Below are 21,598 nucleotides of genomic sequence, written 5' to 3'. Positions count from 1 at the left end.
GTTGCTGCAGCCAGACGTGAGCATCCTCTCCCCGGTCCAAACACAGCGACTCTCTTCCCTACACACCTAGTCTGCTCTGGGAGATCCAGCTGTAAAAAGGTTCAGATTGTAATGTCTGAGGGGGAAACGGAGGAAGAGATGTTTGTGTGATATTTTTATATGTTGTTGCGGTGGTTTGCAAACTCAGCCGCTCTGTGGTTTTCATGTTTTTAACTAAGAAAGATAAATTACATATTCTTTTGTTCATTGTAGGAACATTTTAAAACAAATTTAATGTCCTAAAAAAAAAAAATACATGGTGGTCAAAAAACAAAAACAGGGCCGTTAGTCTTATTTTCTTTCAAGTTGACATTTTGGAGTAGTGACAAAGCATGCACAACAAGGGTTTTTCAAACTTATTATTCCTTAGTCTAGACCAAAAAGAAAGACTACATTTTTTTTCCTTGTGCTGCAACGCCTGTATGTGTGTTAGTGTGTGTTAGTGTGTGTGTGTGTTTGGGGTTTGAGGTGACGACGCCTCGTGCGTGGAGAAAGAGGTGTTTTACCGACAGGTGTGACTCCTGACCCTGCCTCTGTCAACACATCCAGGCCTCCGAGCCCCGGCTCGGGCATGGAGAGACACGCCGCACCACCACAGGCTTTGTCTGCTCACCTGGATACAATAACCACTCTGCTGAACAGCAACAGTAGGCGCTTGTGCTGCCTGGTTCTGACTATTCAGCTCTTCTCTGAAGTCTTTTCTTTCACTTACAAGCCATAGAAAAACAGGGGTTTGTACATTTCCTATGTCTTGTGCTGAAAGCGTGTGGATATATTTTGCTTTTCCTCTCAGTGCAGCAGACAATGGCACACTTACTCGGTGGGCCGCCCTTCCGTGAGTAACGAGGAGGGGGCTGATCTCAAACTACTTGTTGACGTTCAGCAGGAATTTGTTCACTGGAGATGATGTCAAAGCCCAAACATCTATCGACAATTCACCAGTGAGTTTCCTTAATTTATTTGCTGGACAGCGGGGTTAATCTTTTACACAATGATAACATTCCTGGCAAACCTCCTGGAAGACGCACACACACACACACACACACACACACACACACACACACACACACACACACACACACATGTGCATGCTTTCATTCAACCGGCAGATGATTCCAGATGTTTCCTAAACGGATGAAAGGCAGGGAAGCTCCTCACAAGCCTGCATTAGACTCAACTAAGAGTTTGGAAGCGGTCCAGCTGGAGCCACCCAGGCATCCATACTGTTTCCTCGCTGGCCCCTCCCAGACACAGTCCCATAGTTGTGATTTATCTCCCCAGGATGTGTGAGGCGCGTGGGGAGGACGCCGAGGTTGACATCCCTATCGTTAAATGCAAAGCCCCGCGATAAGAGACAGTCCGCGGAAAGAATAGGATAAATAAATAAAACCCTAAAAGGGAAACCCAATCTTGGAGAATATAGATGTACTCATGTCAGCACATCTGTTTATGTGTCGTTAGACTGGCCTGCTTGTGGAAAAGTTATGTCCCATTTGGGGTTTTTAAATGGGCGGCCAGGAATTATTCAACTCCTCAAGTCTGCTGTTCTTTCGTCACCGATCAGCGATGCACTTTGTGGATAATATCAGGATGTTATTAAATCTGTCACTCCAGCTCCACGGAGCTTGTGGTCCGGAGCCTTGGCGAGACACACACGAAAACTACAAACAGGACTTCACTGTAGTTGGACTCGAGCCGCAACCTCAGGTGCTCGAGCCACCCACGTTTTTTTTTTTCCCCCTCCATTTATATCTGATTAATTCAACATCACTGAAAGCCACAAACCTCTCAAAATGTCACAGGGAGTCAAAGCCGGGTGTCCTTTTCACCTGAATGGGAAGATTGTAACAATTATGGTGTTACCTCAGCACGCACAATGAGCCCATTGTGCGTCGTACAACTCCCCGGGCTGCTGGTGGATCTGAGGCTTGGCGAGGAGAGCCCAGGACGGGAGGCGGAGGTGCAGAGCGAGCCCCGCCGCTGAATCGTTGGCTTTGTTTGCAGGACATATCCTGGGATTTTGATCATACGGATGAAATGGCCGGGGCTCAGAGCTACTTAGCTTCGCTTGTAGTGCGGGGCTGCAAATTGTCGTACACATGCGAAGGCACGTTTTAATCCCGCCATGAATATCGTGAATCCATTATCAGTTCCAGTGTCCATCTGGATTCAGTTTTAGGCATAGAGCATGAATTTAGAATTTATTTCAGTGTGTGTGTGTGTGTGTGTGTGTGTGTGTGTGTGTGTGTGTGTGTGTGTGTGTGTGTGTGTGTGTGTGTGCGTGTGTGTGTGTGTACGCCCGTGGCTGTGTCACCTGCTGCAGCTCTTTCAGCTGGTTGTAATTCACCTGCACGGACGCATGTCTCGTCATGACGGAGTCCTCAGTGTTTCAACAGGTGTCAGGCAGCACAATTACACGAGCTCCTTCGCATGAGGGAACATTCAGGGACTTCCAAACAGCAACGTGCGTCTCTAAACTAGAGTTTAAAGGGCACACGCTCACTTGACTGAATAGTATAAGTAAGTAATCTTTAAAAAAAACGATTACTACACATTCAATCATGTGCTGTTGAGGTCATATCTAGCTTTTATCACACTTTGACTTCACTTTATGTGCTTGGCTGTTAGCATATCTGATATGTTGCCACATGTGGCTCCACACGACTTTTGACCTGCTGAAGCGTGTCTGGGGCAAAAAACCCTGGGAGTGTGTGCGGAGCGTGGCAGCCTTGAGGATATGGGAGGAACTAGATGTGTGTGCGTGTGTGTGTGTGTGTGTGTGTGAGAGATACGCAAACCGGCCAGACAACTTGCCTGCAGTCCTCAAGGTGTGTGTTTGTGTGAGTCAGCCGCTGAGCTACTTAGCCAGGCTAAGCCGGGCGGGCGAAGAGTGGCGCAGAATGCCGAGCGGCACAAAGCACAATAATATGATCACAGAGCGCATGCCTAAAAGCCCAGCTCCCATGATCCCTCAGCTGATCCCCCCCAGCTGATCTGGCCTCCATGTTTCTACTCAGTCAGCACAGCAGCCGCTTTCAACCTCAACCAAGTTGCTAAATATTAAAAACTCACTCCGCAGTCAGCGCCACCTGATTAAACCCTTAAATGAAATAATGTCCTGATGTGGACGTGTCCTTTCAGCGTATCGTCTCACGGCAGAGGTGTAATAACGCAGGTGGTTTCATCCATCAGGCCGCATTCCTCCAGTGGCTCATCGCTCACTAGTATCAATTGAAATAGTGGCGTGATGCTTTTCTGCACACGTCAGAGGTTAGCGATCCTCCGGGAGGTCGTTTCCATCAGCACTCTCTGGTTACCTGCTGGAAGACGGCTCCTCGTTTCACCACAGGCTTGGTTGGCAGACTGCCTGCCGTGACCTCAAGATGAATGCGGGAAGGTACACACCGAACAGGTTATTTGTGTGTTGCTCCACGCTCTTTACCAATGTCGCGCTACCTGTCTCAGCGTGTTGTTGCATTGTTTTTCTCCTGTGAGGCTACAAAACAAGGTGACTGTAGCTCACTGGGCAGAGCGGGTCATCTTTCCACCACGTGTCAAAGTGCCCTTGAGCAAGACACGGTATCCCAAGTGTCTTGCTAGAGAGTTAAGGTTAGAGAGAGATTGGAGTGTTTAGCAGTGAGCTCTGCAGCACTTTTTTCCTTCCACGTTCCTCATCAGAAATACGATCCCTTTACAGCGCACAGAGGAACAACATGATGATGACATGCAGTCATTTTATACCCTGGGACACGTATGCTCCCTGCTCCAAAAGCTGTAGAAACATTACATTTTCACACAAGGAATTTGGCATTTCCTGTAAAACATGCCTGAAAGTTTCAGGTTTGCAGTGGTGAGGTAGCGAGGAAACATCTGCACCACTATGCATGAAGAACAAATTAAATTAGGTGCTGGGACCCTAATTTAATATTCAGCACATTAAGTCTGCTCAAAGCTAAAGATGGTTTTAGGTGACCGAGGACATAATTCATGTATGGGAAGAGGAAACTGATGTCTTGGCATGTTTTTTGGAGTTTGTCTATTAGCAAATTTCATCATTGGACATTTGAGATGAAAAAACATATTTTATCTTGGAGACAATATTACAACAGAAACAGCCAAAATAAGAAATCTATCTATATAATAAACCTTACTTCCTTTTCATTATCATATAGGTTCATATTGATGACCTAGCTGCCGCTGTGGAGCAGATTATGTAAAAGAAAAATGCTGTTAACTCTTCGTCACTGACCCATACATGGTTTTACCTGACCCCTTTCCTGTGTTACCTGTGAACACGGCTGTCACCAGCTTGTGACTCAGCAGACGAGGCGCCTTCAGAGCAGACCACAACACCGACAGAACCCTGGGTTTCCGAAATCCAGCTCTCGTTACAAGCAGAATGAGATCCATTCAGAGGGGTGCCAGAGGATCTTAAAGACCCCCTCTGTATCAGCGCTCCGAGGAACCAGACCACTGGGTCAGAATTTCCATAAAGAGCCATCGTGCTTAGTTTAATGTTCCTAAATAGTTTTTTTGGTTGTTTCTTCGGGCAAACCATGTTCAAAAATACAACTTTGCGTGTGGACGGACACAATAGACCAACTGTTCTCCTCTGCTGCGTTTCCTTTTCTGGTTCTCTCCCTGTGTAAACACATGGGCTTGTAATATGAATTGATCTGCTTGTGTCAGCAGCGAAGCCCTGGAAGAAATATTCAAAAATGGCGTTCAAATGCCAAACGCCAACTTTCAAGGACATTTAAGAAAAAATAACAAGCCTGAAAGCCGAGAAAGTCTTCAAAACTTTTATAAATCATTTGAGATCGTCTCCCCACATTGGCAGGTCTTGTTGTTACATACTGCAGCTATGTGTCCGGAGAGAAAGTGGCTGTTTATTTTGTTAAAGATGCTAAATTTGATATTCAGAGCATAGTTAGCACCATTAGCTGCAAGCCTCTGCAGATTACTCTGATTAAAGACAGACGACATCCCCGCAAAGTTGTAACTCCATAAAAAAAATTCTGTTATCCTTTCAAAGGCACGCAGAGATCGGCACGGCCTATATGAAATCAATATTGTTTGGATAGCCAAATGTTTAAGCGTTCTCCTGCAGTGTTTGAGAGAAAGAGAGGGGGTGCAAAGCATTGCACCGGAGCGATGCCAGAGTCTTGGGGTAGATAGAAGGAGCTTCCTGTGAGCCAGAGAACTTGGGTATTAACAAAAGAAGGCGCTCTCGCTTCTCTCTCTCCCCCCACCGTCTCTATAGTCTATCATGGCTGTCACCCAGCATCAGGGAGCCTAATGGCTGAAGCTTTTTGTGTACCGCATCATGGGCCGATTGAGCGAATCGAAGAATGAGTGTACGCATCAAGGAAGCCCTCATGTCACAGGGGCCTTGAAGAAAGAGGAGGGACGTGGGCTCTTTTTCTCCGCAGGAAGCCTTGAGAATCAGATCAGCGATGCTAATCTGGAGAGCGGAAGTCTTCCTGGTGAAAGGGCTGCTTCAAAGACATGGGACTTGCTTTTCCTTTGCGAGTCACATTTTACCTTCGTGTCTTCCCCCACGCACTTGCAACGTTGTGTATTTCATGTGTGCTGGCTGATTGGCTAATCCATGAGGCACCTGGACCTGCAGGCCTAATCCATATCTGAGCTCTGTGAAATTCGAAGGCAGAGGAGTTCACTTTCATTACGCTGCTTTCATAAGAGTCGCCCACCTGCCCTGTCAAAATGAGCTCCGACCCAAATTCCCCGTATGAGCTCTCAGCGGCATGGCTTTTTCCTAGATTCCTGTGTGCGGCTGGGAGGGGGGCACGAAGGAGCTGATAGCGTGGTGTTGGGAACAGCTTGAAGGCATCAAGGCCTAATTCGGCATGAACTTGAGCATGTCGCTGTGTCGAGGCCTTGGCAACATCTAATCTCCTCTAGATACACCACAAGGGATACGACTGTGACATTCTCTAGTTTCCTCCACTTTGGCCTCTCTGCATTTCGATGGGTTTTTTTTTTTTTCTACTGCAAGCACATGAGCTACACATCACCATTAGGGCCGAAACAAAAGACAGGCTTTGTCCTTCTTGGCTTGCAAAAACTTCAGGGAATTTTTGGGGGAAATGCACCAGTTGCTGCATACTTCAAACATGTCACTTCCTCCCACGTAGTTTTACACTTCACTGTATGCAATGCAATGATCAGCACTGATGATTGAGGCTCTGCAGAGGTGGAATCTATAAACATCACCAAGACGGACGAGGCCGCGCAGTGTGTTAGAAGAGATACAAACGCGGTTCCTGTTTACGAAGAGAAACGCTCACGCCGGTTTGAGCTCAGCTGCATTTTTGACAGTCTGGAAAGCAGCCAGAGAGGGATGATGACAGGCAGACGGCCCCTCGATGATATCAGCTTCTGCCTTTGCATACCACAAGATATCGGACATGCTTGTGTAACTTTTCTGTTTATCTACGCGAGATAGTCGACTTAAAGAAACAGGTTGAGACTGGCTCCATCGTACGAGAGTGGCGGTTTAGGTGTTCAGCAAACTGGTTCTCAGATGAGGTTGTTAAAAAAAAACACCAGAAAAAAGCTCCCAGTCAACAACACTAACGATCTCACATGGATCAATAAACTAGAGGAGAAAGTGCAAACAATGTGCTCATTCACTGTCCCTTGTTTTACAACAACAAAAAAATCTTCGTTTCTTGTTTTCCCACAGTGAAACAATTAAAGAAAAACAGAAGAGTTGAAGAAAGAAGGGGACAGCGAGGACACACAAACACACATAAACGTCACATCCTGTCAGCGGCCTAATCTACTTTATGACTGCTTTTACACCTGGAGGCTATAGCTCCGGGGCATGAAAGTGAGTCACACTAGGTTTGGGACAACAGGCCTGACAAAAAAAAAAAACCTCCTCCCAAAAAAAACAACCCTCCCCTCCCTCCTCCCTGACTCCCTATAAACTCCACTATTCCCAGCTACATAACACATATTTACCACCTAATCCTCTCATTGAAGCTGCACCTCACTGCTTATCTGTTGAATGTCACGGTTCCTGTGCCAAGTTTCAATCTACAATTGGAACACACTGTATGATTAACCGCCTCCGTCATACTATCTGTCATTGATTTGTTTTGTTCCTGTCTCATTCTCGGGCTCCGACAACCAGCGAAACTTCTGACAGGTGGAGTTGTGTGAGAGCTAGAGAGAAAATAACAAACACTGACAGCGAGTGAACAAGCAACTGGAATAACAAGAAGAAAAAGGCAAACACCTTCTTCTCGGAAGAGATTGATTTCGATGCTGGTGGAGATAAAGTTATATAATATATGATGATTTTAACCACACGTAGGGCTTCAGTTACATGTTGTTTTCATGATAGACTGATCTGTTTATAGTTGTCGGTCAATCACTTAGTTTGAAACAATATGAAAATGCCTTATTGACATTACCTCAGGGTCCCCCCAAAAAAGCCTTGTTTTGTCTTGACATTTCAGGCCAAATATTCCTTCAACAATCATCTGAAACAGCAAATCTTCACATCTGTTGAGCTGGAAGCAACAAGTGTTTGGCATCGACTTGAAAGATGACAGATTGTCAAAATTGTTGTTTTGGGTAAGTTGTAAGTTCACTCGAGTGAAGTACATTATAAAAAGATGTTAGAATGCTTAATACTAAAATGCAGTCCCATTATGTATGTGCATATAAAACTTAATAAGCAAAGCAAAATCTGTCATCTGTCATTACCCATAATGCAGCTGTACGTCATTTGGATTGGGGTGTGTTACGTTAGTAGCAGTGTATCCTCGGGCCGCGGAGCGAACTATAGTGGTCTGGTCAGCTCACTGTTCAATACCAATACAGATTTTTTCCATATACAAACTTCTCGACTTTATGAGATTTAGTGCAGCTCTTTCTGGAGATATGAATACACAACTTTACCCCATTCAACAAGGAATCAGGGTGCATGTTGTGCAATCGTAGTAAAATAATTGAGAAACTCGTACAGGTGTAGCTGTGGTGTAACAGTGCAGGTGTCATCGAGGCTGCCTCCTCAGACATCATGTTCGGACATGCATAGTGGTTCTGATACCTCATCCAGAGGTATAACTGCCAGCGTTCAAACACAAGGACTACAGAAACCAGACAAACGTCTAATCCAGTGACTAACTTACACAAACAACAGTAAAATTGCTCAATGTAAGGTCTGGAAGACTTCTGAGAGTCAAGATGGGCCGCTTTGGCGGCATGCGGCCCAGGCTGGGACACGTACCTGCTGCATGCCGGGTCATACAGACATGTCGATCATCAACCGGCTACAACCAAGTCCCAAGAAACCAGAGAGGAAAAGTAGCAGTTGGAAAACTGCTCTGGTTTTCCTCGTCAGACAGGTTTCTTTCCCATGGCAAACACCGTACGCACATAGTAAAACATGTTGTTTCATAGGAAAAACGAGCCAAGGATCCACGACTTGAGTGATGAGTAATTTGTGTTTACAGATGCACCCAGTGGTTAACGGACCCCGTCGCTCTACAAGTCCCTGCAGCTCTTGTTATACTTGGAAACAGAGCCGAACTATTAAGCTCAGGAGTGCTATCTTCAAACTTTTCATCATTAAGTTATCAATCAATTGCCCACGTATTAATAATGATTAATATATTTATCGGATGCTGTGAAATGACTCTTTGACCTGAGAGCTATCTGGAATGCATGGTGCGGTTTTCCAGATTCCCGCTCATCTTATAAAAAGAACTATTGCAGAATAAATTTAAATCATGGAACCACTTTGACGTCTTGATCCATCAATAAATCTATGGTGGTTATTATGGTAACTGCTAATGCATTATTTATAACACACAAATACTCACCAGTAAAACCAATAAAGTTATCTGAGTCTGAGTCACCACTTTTCAGCTCTTAAATTTCAACATGCTTTACAATTCCTGAAACCTAATTACACATCGCAGCAAAAGCACAACAGTACAGTTTGATTGCGGTAACGCTGCAGTTAAACTTAATATGAATTTATTCTGGTGGCAGTTCATGTGGCATACGTTTTGTTTCAATTCATGTTCCAATAATAATGGGAGCAAGTTGTATTCAGTGATCTTTCTGCTGAAGGCATTTGTTATTAGATGTACTTCTTCGGATTGCTCCCTTTTAATTAGTTTTCATTTCCGACCGTGTGACGTCACAACCTCAGACATGATTAGATGAAAAGGAATGACGTTAGTAATGATGCTGATTATCTTTCTTAAAATTAAAATCTGTCAATTTTAGCTTCCTAGAAATATAAACAACAAAATTCTTGACCTTTTATGCTCCCTTCAAGTGCTGTGGGAACTTTCCCCGTTCACATTGTGAGTTAGTATCTCAACACACACACACACACACACACACACACACACACAAAAAATAAAAAATAATGTGGAGTTGGGAATTGTCCATCATAATTATTTATAACTCAAATGTAACTTAACAAACGCAATAAATGCACATTTGCCTATTTGTCATTAACATTTTCGATACTAACAAAATCATTCTTCTGGACTCACAAAGAAGACGTTTGTAACTCAAAACTGTTGACGTAGTTGGTTAAAACCATTACAAATTTAAATAAACAACAACAACGAATCCTTACCATATACTATATGATAATTAGGCTAATCATCATCTAGGCCTATGTGTGTTTAAGCTCTTGCAACTGTTAAGTTCGTCACATATTTATGTTTTTTTTCTACCAATGCACAACAGGATATTAATTGTGTTAGGGTTGTTATAAAAACAACATCAACAACAACATTTAGAAGATGTTGTAGATGCTAGCCCATCGTTTTATCCTGCGAAGCTCGGAGGTCAGAGCCGCGGCGGAGCACCTGAACGCAGCATACGTGATGAACTGCTGTGAGTAGGGCGTGACGTGGAGAGCAATCAGGGCTGCAGGAGCGGAGTCGGGGCTGAACTCTCTCCACACTTTAACGGACGACCGTCAGGAGTGGGAGCCGCGGACCGAGTTTCAACAAGCGCCGTTACTCGTCGGAGAACCCCCCGGAGAACCGACGCCGACACTCCCGGGGAACAGCAGCGAGCGGTCCGCTCATGGAAACGCTATGTAGTCGGAAATACGGCGGTGGACTTCATCGTAGTTTCGCTCGAGAAGCGGCGAAGTGAGCTGCGAGATAAACATGCTCGGCCCGATGCTGGCCTCCCTGCTCCTGCCTCTTCTCCTTCTCTGTCGGATTTCTTTCGGACAATATTCAAGCGACCAGTGCAGCTGGAAGGGCAGGTGAGCTCCATGTCCCGGTCACCACATTTAACGTGTGGTTTAAACATGTCTCTAATAATACGTGATGGAAAGTGAGCCGCAGCGACCTGGAGTGACTGAGTTGAAGGAGAGAGAGAGTCATGAAAAAGGAGAAAACACAACTATAGAACAAAAGTCTAAGTTTATAAAGTAAACGTTAACGAAAGGAAACTAAATGTTGTGTAGTTGTTTGACTGGCACGTGAGTTTTGCTCTGGGTGGTGCTGAATTTATGAATGACACATATATGTAATAATAATCTATTACTCACCAGTACGTACAAAGAAAGCATCGCTCACCATTATGAACATGGTGTAAAACCTGTGTACAATTAATGCATCGGTTTATTACTCTCATATCAGACATGTTAAATTAGTCACCCCCACAAACAATACTGGAATATTCACATGATTACATCCACTGATCTCTTTATAAGTATATATTTTTTAAAACCTCAGGCAGCATATACTGGAACATTTCACCTCCCAATCAAACATCTGCTGAAATCTGGTTTGCACTTGAGAGGCTGTGCCTCAAATACTTTGGGTTTTTGTTTTTCATCCTCCACTCAGGAGGGGTAGGCGATATTCAGCACTTTGAGCCCATAACCAGTAATCTGTTGTTCATTAGGGAGACTCTCTGCTAATCTCCTTTAATTGCATGCAGAAGTGATGAAGTTAGAAAGGACTTAATTAGAGGCGTGCTGAGGAGAGCCTGGTTCTGGGGCTTTGGGCTGCATATGCTCCGCATGTGCCATGGGTCGCTTTAGATCTATGGCACATTTGAATTTCAGCATCTCATTTTTTTTTTTTTTTAGGAAACTGGGCGTTTCTCCCCGAGAGTCAAACCACGAGCTTGGCATGCACATGCTGGTGGACTGCTGATGGCTTCCTGCCTCTCAGGCTTTGCCACAGAATGACTGACAGACTGCACTTTTTCAAATCCTGACAAGGCATTAAGTTCTGGAGGGAGTCATTTGGTCATGCTGGCGCCACAGTCCGAAGTGCTGCCCGGACAAGTCTCTTCCAGTCTCTTTGGTGGCTTGAAAGCAAGGGGAGGTTCGGTGCGTGACCTGCATTTGCACTTGCATGCAGCAGGCCCGGCTACTGTTGCTGCCGTTGTCTGCCCAGAAGCCCCTGCGTCCCTCCATTCATCCATTACTGCTTCCAAACTCTTCCCCGGAGGCAGCCTGCCAGCGGTGCATTTTGCCAAAGCTCTGGGAGGAACAATGTGGTATTGGGGGAGTGTGTGTTGGAGCTGAGGTCATTTTGGCTGCTCCGGCTCGTGACTGGTCATGCAGCCAGTCTTGCGCACGGGCGGCCATAATGTCTCAGGAGGAATGTGGCCCCTAATGTCCTTACAGTCTGCCAGAGGTCTTCACCTTGGTCAGAAAGCTCTATAAATGACCAGAAATTTATTTTCAGATTAATCCTCTTTGTGCTTAAAGAAAACGGGTTTGAAATCCGCACAAAGAAAGCTTTGACATTCTTGGGTTTCGGTAATTGTACCCTCTTTTCAGAAAGTCTTAGGTGGATGTCCGCTGACGTCTTTCCCCTTTTCCTTTCCTTCCAGCGGTCTCACTCACGAAGGCCACGCCAGGGATGTGGAGCAGGTGTACTTGCGTTGCTCCCAAGGCTCTCTGGAGTGGCTCTACCCCACGGGCGCCATCATCGTCAACCTCCGACCCAACACCATCTCCCCCGCCGCCGCCCGCCTCTCCGTCTGCATCAAGCCCTCCGCGGAATCCAGCGGCACCAACGTCTACCTGGACCGCAATGGCAAGCTGCGGTTGCTGCTGCGCGAACGGGACCAGGCTCAGGGCAAGGTGCAGTGCTTCAGCATCCAGGAGGGGGCTCTCTTCATCGAGGCCGTCCCGCACATGGACATCAGCCGCCGGATCACGGCGTTCCAGTATGAGCTGGTCAGTGACAGACTGGGACCAGAGGCACACTCACTGGCAGGTAAGATGCACCCCCATTATAGTGCTTTTACACCACAACATTAGTGGTGAACTTGTGAGTAATTGTATATTATCTAAGAAGTGCTGCAGACGTGCTTTTGATTAATTCCCTCAAGGTCTGGCTTCCTTTTGTGCTTTGTCCCTGCGGTGTGTGCTGTGCACTAAATGCAGCCATCTACTGGTGGAAACTATTATTCAGTTGGACTCTAATAGTAGGAAACTCAACGTTCGCTCCAGGAGACTGGCTGATACCGAAGCCAAAGTCCATTTCCCTGGTAGCATTGTCTGTACATTTTGGTTTTGGGGGAATCTATTTCTCGTCAAAAAATCAAAACACTTTGAGTATCAAGGCACCAAAATCTGGAATCTTTATGGAACTTTTTTTTTGTTTTTTTACAACGTTCACATTTCAGCTAGTTTCACAACCGTCCACGCTTGAACTGACCGTAATTGTTTTTCTTTTCGTGTGTGTGCATGTGTGTGTGTGAGAGAGAAAGGCACGGCCAAACACGGGGCCTCCGTTGAAAAACAGCCGTCTATTTTCCCGTTGCGTACCTGCCAAACCTGCACAGTTTCAAGCTGCGCAACTGTGTGAGGGACTGTGTGGTTTTTTTTGGAGGGGGGGGTTTCCACCTAAAGCAAAATATGAGCAGTATCAGGCCAACATCTGTTTTTACGACTCTCTAGGTTCACATATCCACATCCTGCGTCATCATCTGGCAGAGAGAGAGGGTTAAACGTAGGGAGCAGTGAGCGTGGAGTTGTTTGGGCCACATTCGTGTGCTCCGCTCGGCTCTGCAGTATAATCTGGTCGTGTGATGTGGCCTGAGATAGAGACCGGGATGATTCACAAAGACATCAGCCCCGTGTCATGTGAAGCCTGGACTGGTGGATTGATTGCTGCTTCCCTTCGTTTCATCTTTTTTTTTTTTTTTTCTGTCTCTTCCTAATTTTCCTCTCCTCTGTGAACCGCCGTGCTGGGATTGAGTTGCTCACCGTCAAGCTGGAATGCATCTCCAACCAGATGTTGGGAGGAACTTCGAGCAGCATATAGCCTTATTTCCCCCCCACTCCCCTTTTTTTTCTTTTTTTTTTGCTGTCACTCCCTCGACCTCTCTTTCAGCTCACTTGAATTATTCCTTTTCTCCCTCTCCGTCTCACTATTTCCTACCTACTTAATTTCTTTCTCGTCTATTTATCATTCCAGTATTTTCCTTTTCATTCCTCTCCCCATCATATATCTTCCCTCTCCTCTTCCAGGGTGTTTCAAGTGGTCTTTCGTCTGTGCTGAGTGGTATTAGTGAGTTGTGTTCCATTCCAGTGGAATGCATCAGGGCCCAGATGTTGCAGGGACGCTAGATCGTGCCCCTCCACCCCTCCTTTACCACTCGTCCCCATCCCTCATCCCTCGCTGCTCCTGTGAAGTGGTTCTGATCAGAGCGGGGCTGTGTGTGCATGGGCCAGAGAGAGAGAGATGCTGACTCTGCTCTCAGTCCATTCCTGTGGTTCTGTTTCATGTCTGACATGTGAGCCCTGCTCGGCTCTGGAGGGAAGAAAAAACACGCCTGGGTTTAGACCTCAGCTCTTGGCTGCTCTGTCTAATGCTACGACAGCACGCAGGCTCACTTCAAAGGGCCTCTTGCACTCGGCTCTGGGCTCTGGGCTCTGGGCGAGGTCGCCCCGCTCTCAAGTCTCCCAGCTCTCCAGCTGTTCCTAAGCCGTCCAATCTTGTGGCTGTTTGACCTCTGAACTCCGGTGATGCGGGCAGCGCCTCGCGTTGCTCCACAAGCTGACTTGAGACATGCTCACCCCTCACCCTTATACTCTCGAGATCAGACGAGCCAGCTAAAAATAAGCTCCAGCTGCTAAAGACGACAGAGGGCGTACATCTCTGTTTAGGGGCTTGTTCTGAATGCATCACTTATAAACTACATACATGTTTTTCAGATTTCATACTAGACTGTGTAAACTTTGGTGGTTTCCATTGCACCACCTGAGTTAACCGTTTAATCATTCTCACTGTGATTTAATGGAAGGACACCCACTGCTGCCCCACCCTCGGCCCATTGCTGACTCGACGCCCCTCCCTCTGGCCCCCCTCTCCTCTCCCCACCTGCCCCTGAGTGCCACTCTGCCCCAAAGGCAAACCACAGCAGATCTAGGACTAATAAAGGCGTTCTGGTCAGGGCCAGCCGCAGGACCACCTGAGTCAACTAATCACAGACTTGACTGCTCTCATTTAGGGCCCTTTCTCCTGCTATAAAACACTCTGGAGGCGGGCAGTCTGACTTGCTGCTCTAAAGCCGCCAGTCAGAGGTAAAGTTTAACCTGGGGGCCGTACTGTTTATTTCACTTTTTAGGACCTAATTATTTACCCTTTAACTATGAGAGCATGCTCTGTCACTGCTTGGCTTTTTTTATTGTTTGAGTCGAGATAAGTTATTGCAGGAGATGTTATCTACCTCCTCCCTCAAGTTATTTGTAAGACTGTAAAAAAAACTCTCCTTGGATGTTATCATTGAGACAGTGCTCACTGTTTCAGCCCCAGCAGGCCTGCTGGAGTGCTAACATTGCTCAGGTCAGAGATGGAGCCTTTTTCTCGTGGCTGTGCTCTCCTTACCCCTTTTTTCATCTGGTCCTTGTTCGTCATGGAGTGTCATGGGCTCTTGTGGCGGGGGAAGCTGACAGAACAGTCCCCATAAGAATTAAACACTCATTTTTGTTCCTAAACTTTTTTTTTTTTAGCCATCCGCAGCATGCCCAGCTCTGTTTTCCGTTAAAACAAGGCGCTCACGAGGTCCGCTCTGCTGTCTTTGTAACAAAATAATAATTTGCAGAGAATGGAAATAACCGTGATCCTAATTGTGTGTGTGTGTGTGTGTGTGTGTGTGTGTGTGTGTGTGTGTGTGTGTGTGTGTGTGTGTGTGTGTGTGTGTGTGTGTGTGTGTGTGTGTGTGTGTGTGTGTGTGTGTGTGTGTGTGTGTGTGTGTGTGTGTGTGTGTGTGTGTGTGTGTGTGTGTGTGTGTGTGTGTGTGTGTGTGTGTGTGTGTGTGTGTGTGTGTGTGTGTGTGTGTGTGTGTGTGTGTGTGTCTGTCTCATGTTCTCCTACATGGCCGGCCCACAGTTGTGTGTTTGTGTAAGTGGTACTTAACGGGAACGTTGTGGACCCGTTGAAGGTTTTTCATGCTGCTTGTCTGGTGCCAAAGTTACATGGTGGACTTTTCTTGTTTGTAGCGCTCTACCAAACTCATCCGCCTTCTCTCTTTATGTCCGTTCAGCACCCTGTCAGCCCTGCAGCGACACTGAGATGCTTCTAGCCGTCTGCACCAATGACTTTGGTAAGTTAAAACCCTGTTTGGGAGAATTATAGGCTTCCTGCTGCTGTATGGTGTGCAGAAATGTCCAATGAAAACACCGGGCTGTGTAGCATTCAACTAAGCCAGCACCAGTACCTAAATCTTGTCTTCCTGCTTGGTGTTTTCAGTGGCACGGGGCAGCATTAAGAAGGTGGAGCAGGAGGAAGAGCACTCGTCTGTCACGGTGGAAATCAGCCGCCTCCACAGACAGAAGACCCAGGTGTTTGTATCTGGGGGCGTGAGGGTACGGAGGTGGACCGGCCACATCAAGATGCCCCTGCAGTGTGGGGTGAGGTCGGGGGAGGGCGAGTTCCTCTTCACCGGGACAGTGAGGTTCGGGGAGGCCTGGATGGGTTGCGCCCCGCGCTACAAAGACTTCCTGCGGTTGTACAACGAGGCGCAGCAGCAGGGGACCAACCCCTGTCACGTGGACACGGACTGAGCGTGTCACCTGCCCACGCTTGGAAATATGGCAAGTCGTCCCTGGATGGGGAGGATGGCTGAACCCAGAGTTCATGCTAAGGAGAGAAAAGTTGACAGACTGACCCAGTGGCAGAGCCTTTCTCTCTCCTCTCCCGCTGTCTCGTGACTCTTTGGAGACAAAGACTGGAGCCCCTGAATGTTGCCAAGCAGCATGCTGGATGGACTCGGCTCTCAAAGTCAAACGTGACGCAACGTGGAATGTGTTTCGGACTGCCTTTTCTCGCAGACGAGTAACTCCCAGGTTTTAAATGTAGCAAATCCCCATTTTTGGTTTTTATTTGTAAAAAATGTGAATGACCGTTGTATATTTTGAAGCTCTGCACGCTTTGTAAAAAAAAAGAAGAAGCTTGATGTACAGTTTTGAAGTTATTTCTTATGACAGAAATGTATAAAGTGAAAGCCTGTTTTTATTTTGTTTAAAAAATGATTCACAATTTTTATGCCTGAGTTCATGTTTTTTTTTTTCAGGCTGTACAATTTGTAAAAATAAGAAAATACAACCAAAAAAAAGAGAACAAAACTTTTTTTTTTTTGTCTTTGAGAATAAAAGCTTTTATTCCCTAGACGAGTGTTGATGTCTGTGGTGTTAACATGAAAAATAAATACTGGATTACATCTCCAGTGGGCAGATTTTATCTTTCGCCACTGATTTTGGAGTTTTGATGCAGTGGAACATTTTAATCTAAACAATATATTAATTTTGAAATTAATCTGCAGATTATTCGATACGCAGTTGGACACGGTCTAATTTCAGATCACTGGTGCTAATAGTTATTTTCTTTCCCCGCCATGTTCTCCATTGGAATAAAAACACATTCACATGATGTGCTCCTCTCGGAGATTCACCTCAGGCCCGAGCTAGGACCGTCTGCCAGGGGTGCAGAGATTGATATCAGAGAGTTGGAGCGGATTCCTCTGCGTTGGTTCCTGTGGTGATGGGGGTGGCCGTGTGTCAAGGTCAATGTGAAAGGCCTCTTTGTTCCAGCGCAGCGGCATGGTATGAGAGAGGGAGGACTGAAGACAGACCTGAATACAGCCCTGTGACTGGGCACGCAGCAGAAAGCTACATTCTCCAACCACAATCCAAATTTTGATTGGCATGTACCGTCAGGCTTCCTGTTTTTAAATGAAGGCCTTTTCATTTTCATCACCTCAAATCAAACGTGAGGAAAGAATTGTGTTATGGGAGCTCTGCTCACACCGCATGCAACCTGTGAGCCAGTTAGCCTTTAAGATGACATCCAACTCATGGCTAAGGGGCTTTTTTTTATCTGCCTTTTCACTTAAAACGGAAACGCACCTAGAATGTCTTTCAGTAAGTTGCCCCGCATAGTCGATTGCTTTTCCAGACAGCACTATGCATTGAATTGAATGTCTGAATTCCAGCTGAAAGCCAGTGGTCCATGAATTGCTCACTGGGAAATGCAAACAGAGTTTCTATGGCAACGATGCCTTACCGTGAACCTTCTCGCTTTGGCTTTAAGACCAGGAGCCTTGGAGGAGGAGGAGGAGGAGGAGGAGGAGGAGGAGGAGGAGGAGGAGGAGGAGAGTCAGCGGGCATTACTTGACTTGTGGGTTGTTTGCTGGTCCAGCAGTCCTGGTTGTCAGACATCCTTGTCCTTCCTTGCTCCAGTGTGTGTGTTGACGGACGAACGAGCCGTGCACAACATGTGCAGCATTTATCTTCTTGCTGTCATAAGCATACGCTTTTTTTCACTAGAGATGTAACAAAAGTTATTCTCAAGCAAAAATGCAAACATCTGTTCCAGCTTCTAAAATGGGGGAGTTTTGGCACAAATGCTGCATTTTCTTTCTGGTTTTGAATCACTCGATTAGCAGACTTTGGGCAAAAATAACATTTTAAAGAATGTTCATATCATCAGATTCTCCCCTAAAGGATAGTGTTCTCGTGTCTGGGTGTAGCTCATTGAATCTGACTAATCTGTTATAAATGCTCATGAAACTTTATGGGGCGAGGTCAGATTTCATTGGAATACCAGCTGAGAATGACCAGTTTAAACCAGACATGAGTATGTGGAGCCATTGTGCCGTAAGCGTGATTCAGCCAGAAGTCACTGCATGGTCATCTCGTGGGTGGAATTAAAAGAGAGAAAGAAAAAAAAAAAAAGAAAAGAAAAAGTACCGTTGAAAATTGCAGCCACGACAGAGTGCACAGTGACTTAGCAGGAAGAAGAGCCGTGGAGTTAAACAGCAGGAGGTGTCCAGCAGTGAGAAGGAGCCTGCAAGCTCAGTGTCATGGCTGATATTTTATGCCTCTTTGGGAAGTGCTGGAATGTGGGGAATGTGTTGACTTCACACACGCGTGCACAGCTTCCCCCAGCGCCGCTGCCTTGATTAGCTGGAATCAATAGAGTCTCTGTGGTTGTTCTGGGTGTGTGTGTGTTGGTGTTGGTGTGTATGCCTGCACGGTGCGCGTGGCCCTAACCCCAGCACACATAAACACACCGCCCCAGCGGCAAGATAGCTGCCACCCACACTGAGCCGCAACTCTCTCTGCAGCTGCAGTCCTAACACCTCCAACCTGACACAATGCTGCCCTGATACTTCTGCGAAGCAGCCGTCGCATTTCAGGAATAAAATCAGACTTTTTCCATCTCAAAAATCATATGGAATATTACTCCTCTTCTTATGATAATATTTGTTTTAACAAACCATCATTTTGGACTGCAGGGTTGTCTTAAGTAATGATTTTCTGAGTTTCAGAATGGCTAAAAATCCATAGCTGTGTCTAAAAAAAAGATACTTATATTTTGTTTTGTTTTGTTTTGCAGTTCAATGTGTGTCGTTCCCCATTCAAGCCAGATAGAGATGAACCTATCGGAGAGCGAGGGTCAACAAGCCAATAAGGCCCCTCACAGAATGCACATTAATCTCCAGTGGGTCATGAGCTCCTTCGCCCCGCCCCTTCCACTGAAGCGGTAAGGCCGGATTAAGGACTCTGGTGTTGGGTGTCGCTAGCGGGGGGGGAAAAAAGGCGATTGCGGGGTCATCGCGTGGGCTTGTATGTCTAAATATCAGGTATCAAAGGAGATCTGGGAATTGTGTGCTTCCACTGAGTAAATGGGTAGTGTGCATGAAGTAGGCCAGGTGCTGTCTTCGTCCGGATTGTTTGGAGATCAGGGTTGCCAGACTCATGGGACCACATCCAGTCAAAACATACAGTAGCAATAGTCTGTTGATGACTACATGTGATAGAAAGCTCCACACTACCAAGCTTTATCATGTAAATTCCTCTTCCCTGGCTGGTGTCTGTATTATCACTAACTATTTCTGTTTGTGAATGGCGATTCGCTGCCGCCGTCGGCTCCTACAAGACTGTCTCCTTCTTCCTTTTGTCCCTCATCGTCCTCTTTTCTTAATGAGTTAATGTGTGCGGCTGCTGTCAGCTCACACGGCTCCCGGAGGCCGCGTCGGGGGTTGCCCTGTTCATTCAGCAAACACGCCAATGTCCTCCAGAGTGGGGGGTCCTCCGCCACAGAGCTACTGGGATCCCCCCCCCCCCCAATGCACAGCGGCCTAATATCGGAGCAGAATTTGGCTCTGAGGACATCGAGCAAACACACTGCAAATGGCACTTTTATTTACTTGCCTTCGTGTCCCCGCCCCCAACCGCCTTCATTTACTGGGATCCCCAGTGCCATTTGCAGGGGCCCCATGGCAACCGTCGGCCTTGTCAACTGGGGGACAACTTTCTCATGATGTCACCGTGCTATGTTATGGGAAGTCTGTTGCGAAGGGGTGAAATATCAGGATCCCAATCGATTTTTTGGCATGTTATAACATGCTATATATATGTTATAACCTCCCACAATTGTGTCTCACTGTTTGTTCCTGTATTCTCGGTTCTCTCACTTTTACCAAAGCAAAGGCACCAATCAAACTGCTTGTTGGACCGTCAAAAAGAGACGGAAACCACATCCCCCCAGACCTTTCGGATTTGTTCTGTATTTCTCTCTTCGTCTGTTATCCGATGGTCAGCTCTCCAGTCCATCTTGGAAAGCCGTAAACACTTTTCCCTTTCCGATGTGGTGAAACAACATGTTCTACAAAGTTATTTTCTAGTGTGACACAAACTTGAGTGATACAATTCATTGTGGAAGGACCATTACAGACGTTTTGCCTGATCACAATAACAAAAGCATGTCCTGTCACTAGAGCTCCCTTGACTTAATCTTGGCTTTGAATGAGCGTGTTGTTGCTCGCTCAATACAACCTTTCACTCATTAACCCTGGCTTCTTGTCGGATTGTGATAATGCATTGGCCCGGGCTCCTCCGCTCTCAGGCCTGTCAGACTCGGCAGATCTGCTGTTTGCACAGTCCAATGAGCACCAGTGGCTTTGCCCCGTCGGTGGACTCCTCCTTGGCAACCAGGCTGACCCCCTCTGACCTCCAGCCTGGGTCGTGGCCTTCGGGTGAGAAAAGAAAAAAAAATGGTTCCTGTCTAAATTCAGCTATTAGAATCTGGAGGAGACAGGGGCGTGCCCTCCAGCCTCTAAAGGAAACACACATCTTTGGGCATTGTGGGGTGACAAAGATCATCAGCCAATGGCGGGACAAGTGATGGATTGTGTAATTGAACATGTGATGTTTGATGGATGTCTAAATGAGGAGCATAATAGCTTGTGTGATGGATAGGTAGGAAGCGAACACTTAGATTTTCACACAGGAGCGGATGTGAGCTGTTTGGTTTCGGGCAGAGAATGATGGATCGACTCATGAGGGAGGACTTGGCAGTCGACAGAAATGCATTACATCTGTTTAGTTTTTAGATGATTTCTGTTTTCGGGTGTAAACACAATTTAAAGCCATGAGCCAGCAGCCATAATGAAATATTTAATAATTAAAAATGTTGCAATGTTGTTATTTCAGTGAGGCAGGAACCAGTTAGACATGGCAACATAGGTTATAATCTCCCTAGTGTAGTACTGTTATAGTGTTAGATAGTAGAAATGTCCTATATTAAATATATTTAATTTGAAATAAATAAAACCACATACAGTCTAAACGGAGTGGTGTAAATTCATGTTTTAAAAATCTTAAAATGAAGAGAATTCTGTTCAGTTTTTGGGTGATCTTTACCCCGCCCATCCAAATATGTCAAGCGTGCTTCTTCAACATTGTGAGCACATGCTAAACCCAACCCAACAAAAGCACTTCTAATTCAGGACAGCATCAGAGGAATTTAGGGGCCTGTCGCACGCCATCTCACATATAGCACAGCATGGCGCACATCCCAGTGTGTCAAACACGGATTCAACTGAATTTTGACACTTGCAAATACTTGGTTGGATTAAAAACACATTCATTTCTATACGTACAATCCTCTAAATAAGATATTCTGTTGAATTGCAGTTTTCTGGGTCACGTGCCACTTGGGAGGTTACACTAAAATCATTACTGGTTGTCAACCAGCCAGCTGAGTTCTGAGTCACGGCAACAGTT

General features: G+C 46.1%; 1 protein-coding gene across 1 annotated transcript; it reads left to right on the top strand.

Annotated features, from left to right (window-relative positions):
- The first annotated feature begins 10,003 nt into the window (after positions 1 to 10,003).
- metrnla (meteorin like, glial cell differentiation regulator a) lies at positions 10,004 to 16,697 on the top strand. Its single transcript, XM_084036789.1, has 4 exons — positions 10,004 to 10,318; positions 11,908 to 12,296; positions 15,574 to 15,633; positions 15,780 to 16,697. Exons 1-4 carry the CDS (start codon positions 10,218 to 10,220, stop codon positions 16,091 to 16,093), a joined length of 864 nt encoding a protein of 287 aa, XP_083892915.1. The 5' UTR covers positions 10,004 to 10,217; the 3' UTR covers positions 16,094 to 16,697.
- The last annotated feature ends 4,901 nt before the right edge of the window (positions 16,698 to 21,598 follow it).

This window comes from Eutrigla gurnardus (assembly GCF_963514095.1).
Source record: "Eutrigla gurnardus genome assembly, chromosome: 20".
Classification (NCBI taxonomy): domain Eukaryota; kingdom Metazoa; phylum Chordata; class Actinopteri; order Perciformes; family Triglidae; genus Eutrigla; species Eutrigla gurnardus.
Note: the sequence above shows the minus strand (reverse complement) of the source record. Positions and strands in the feature narration are given on the sequence as shown.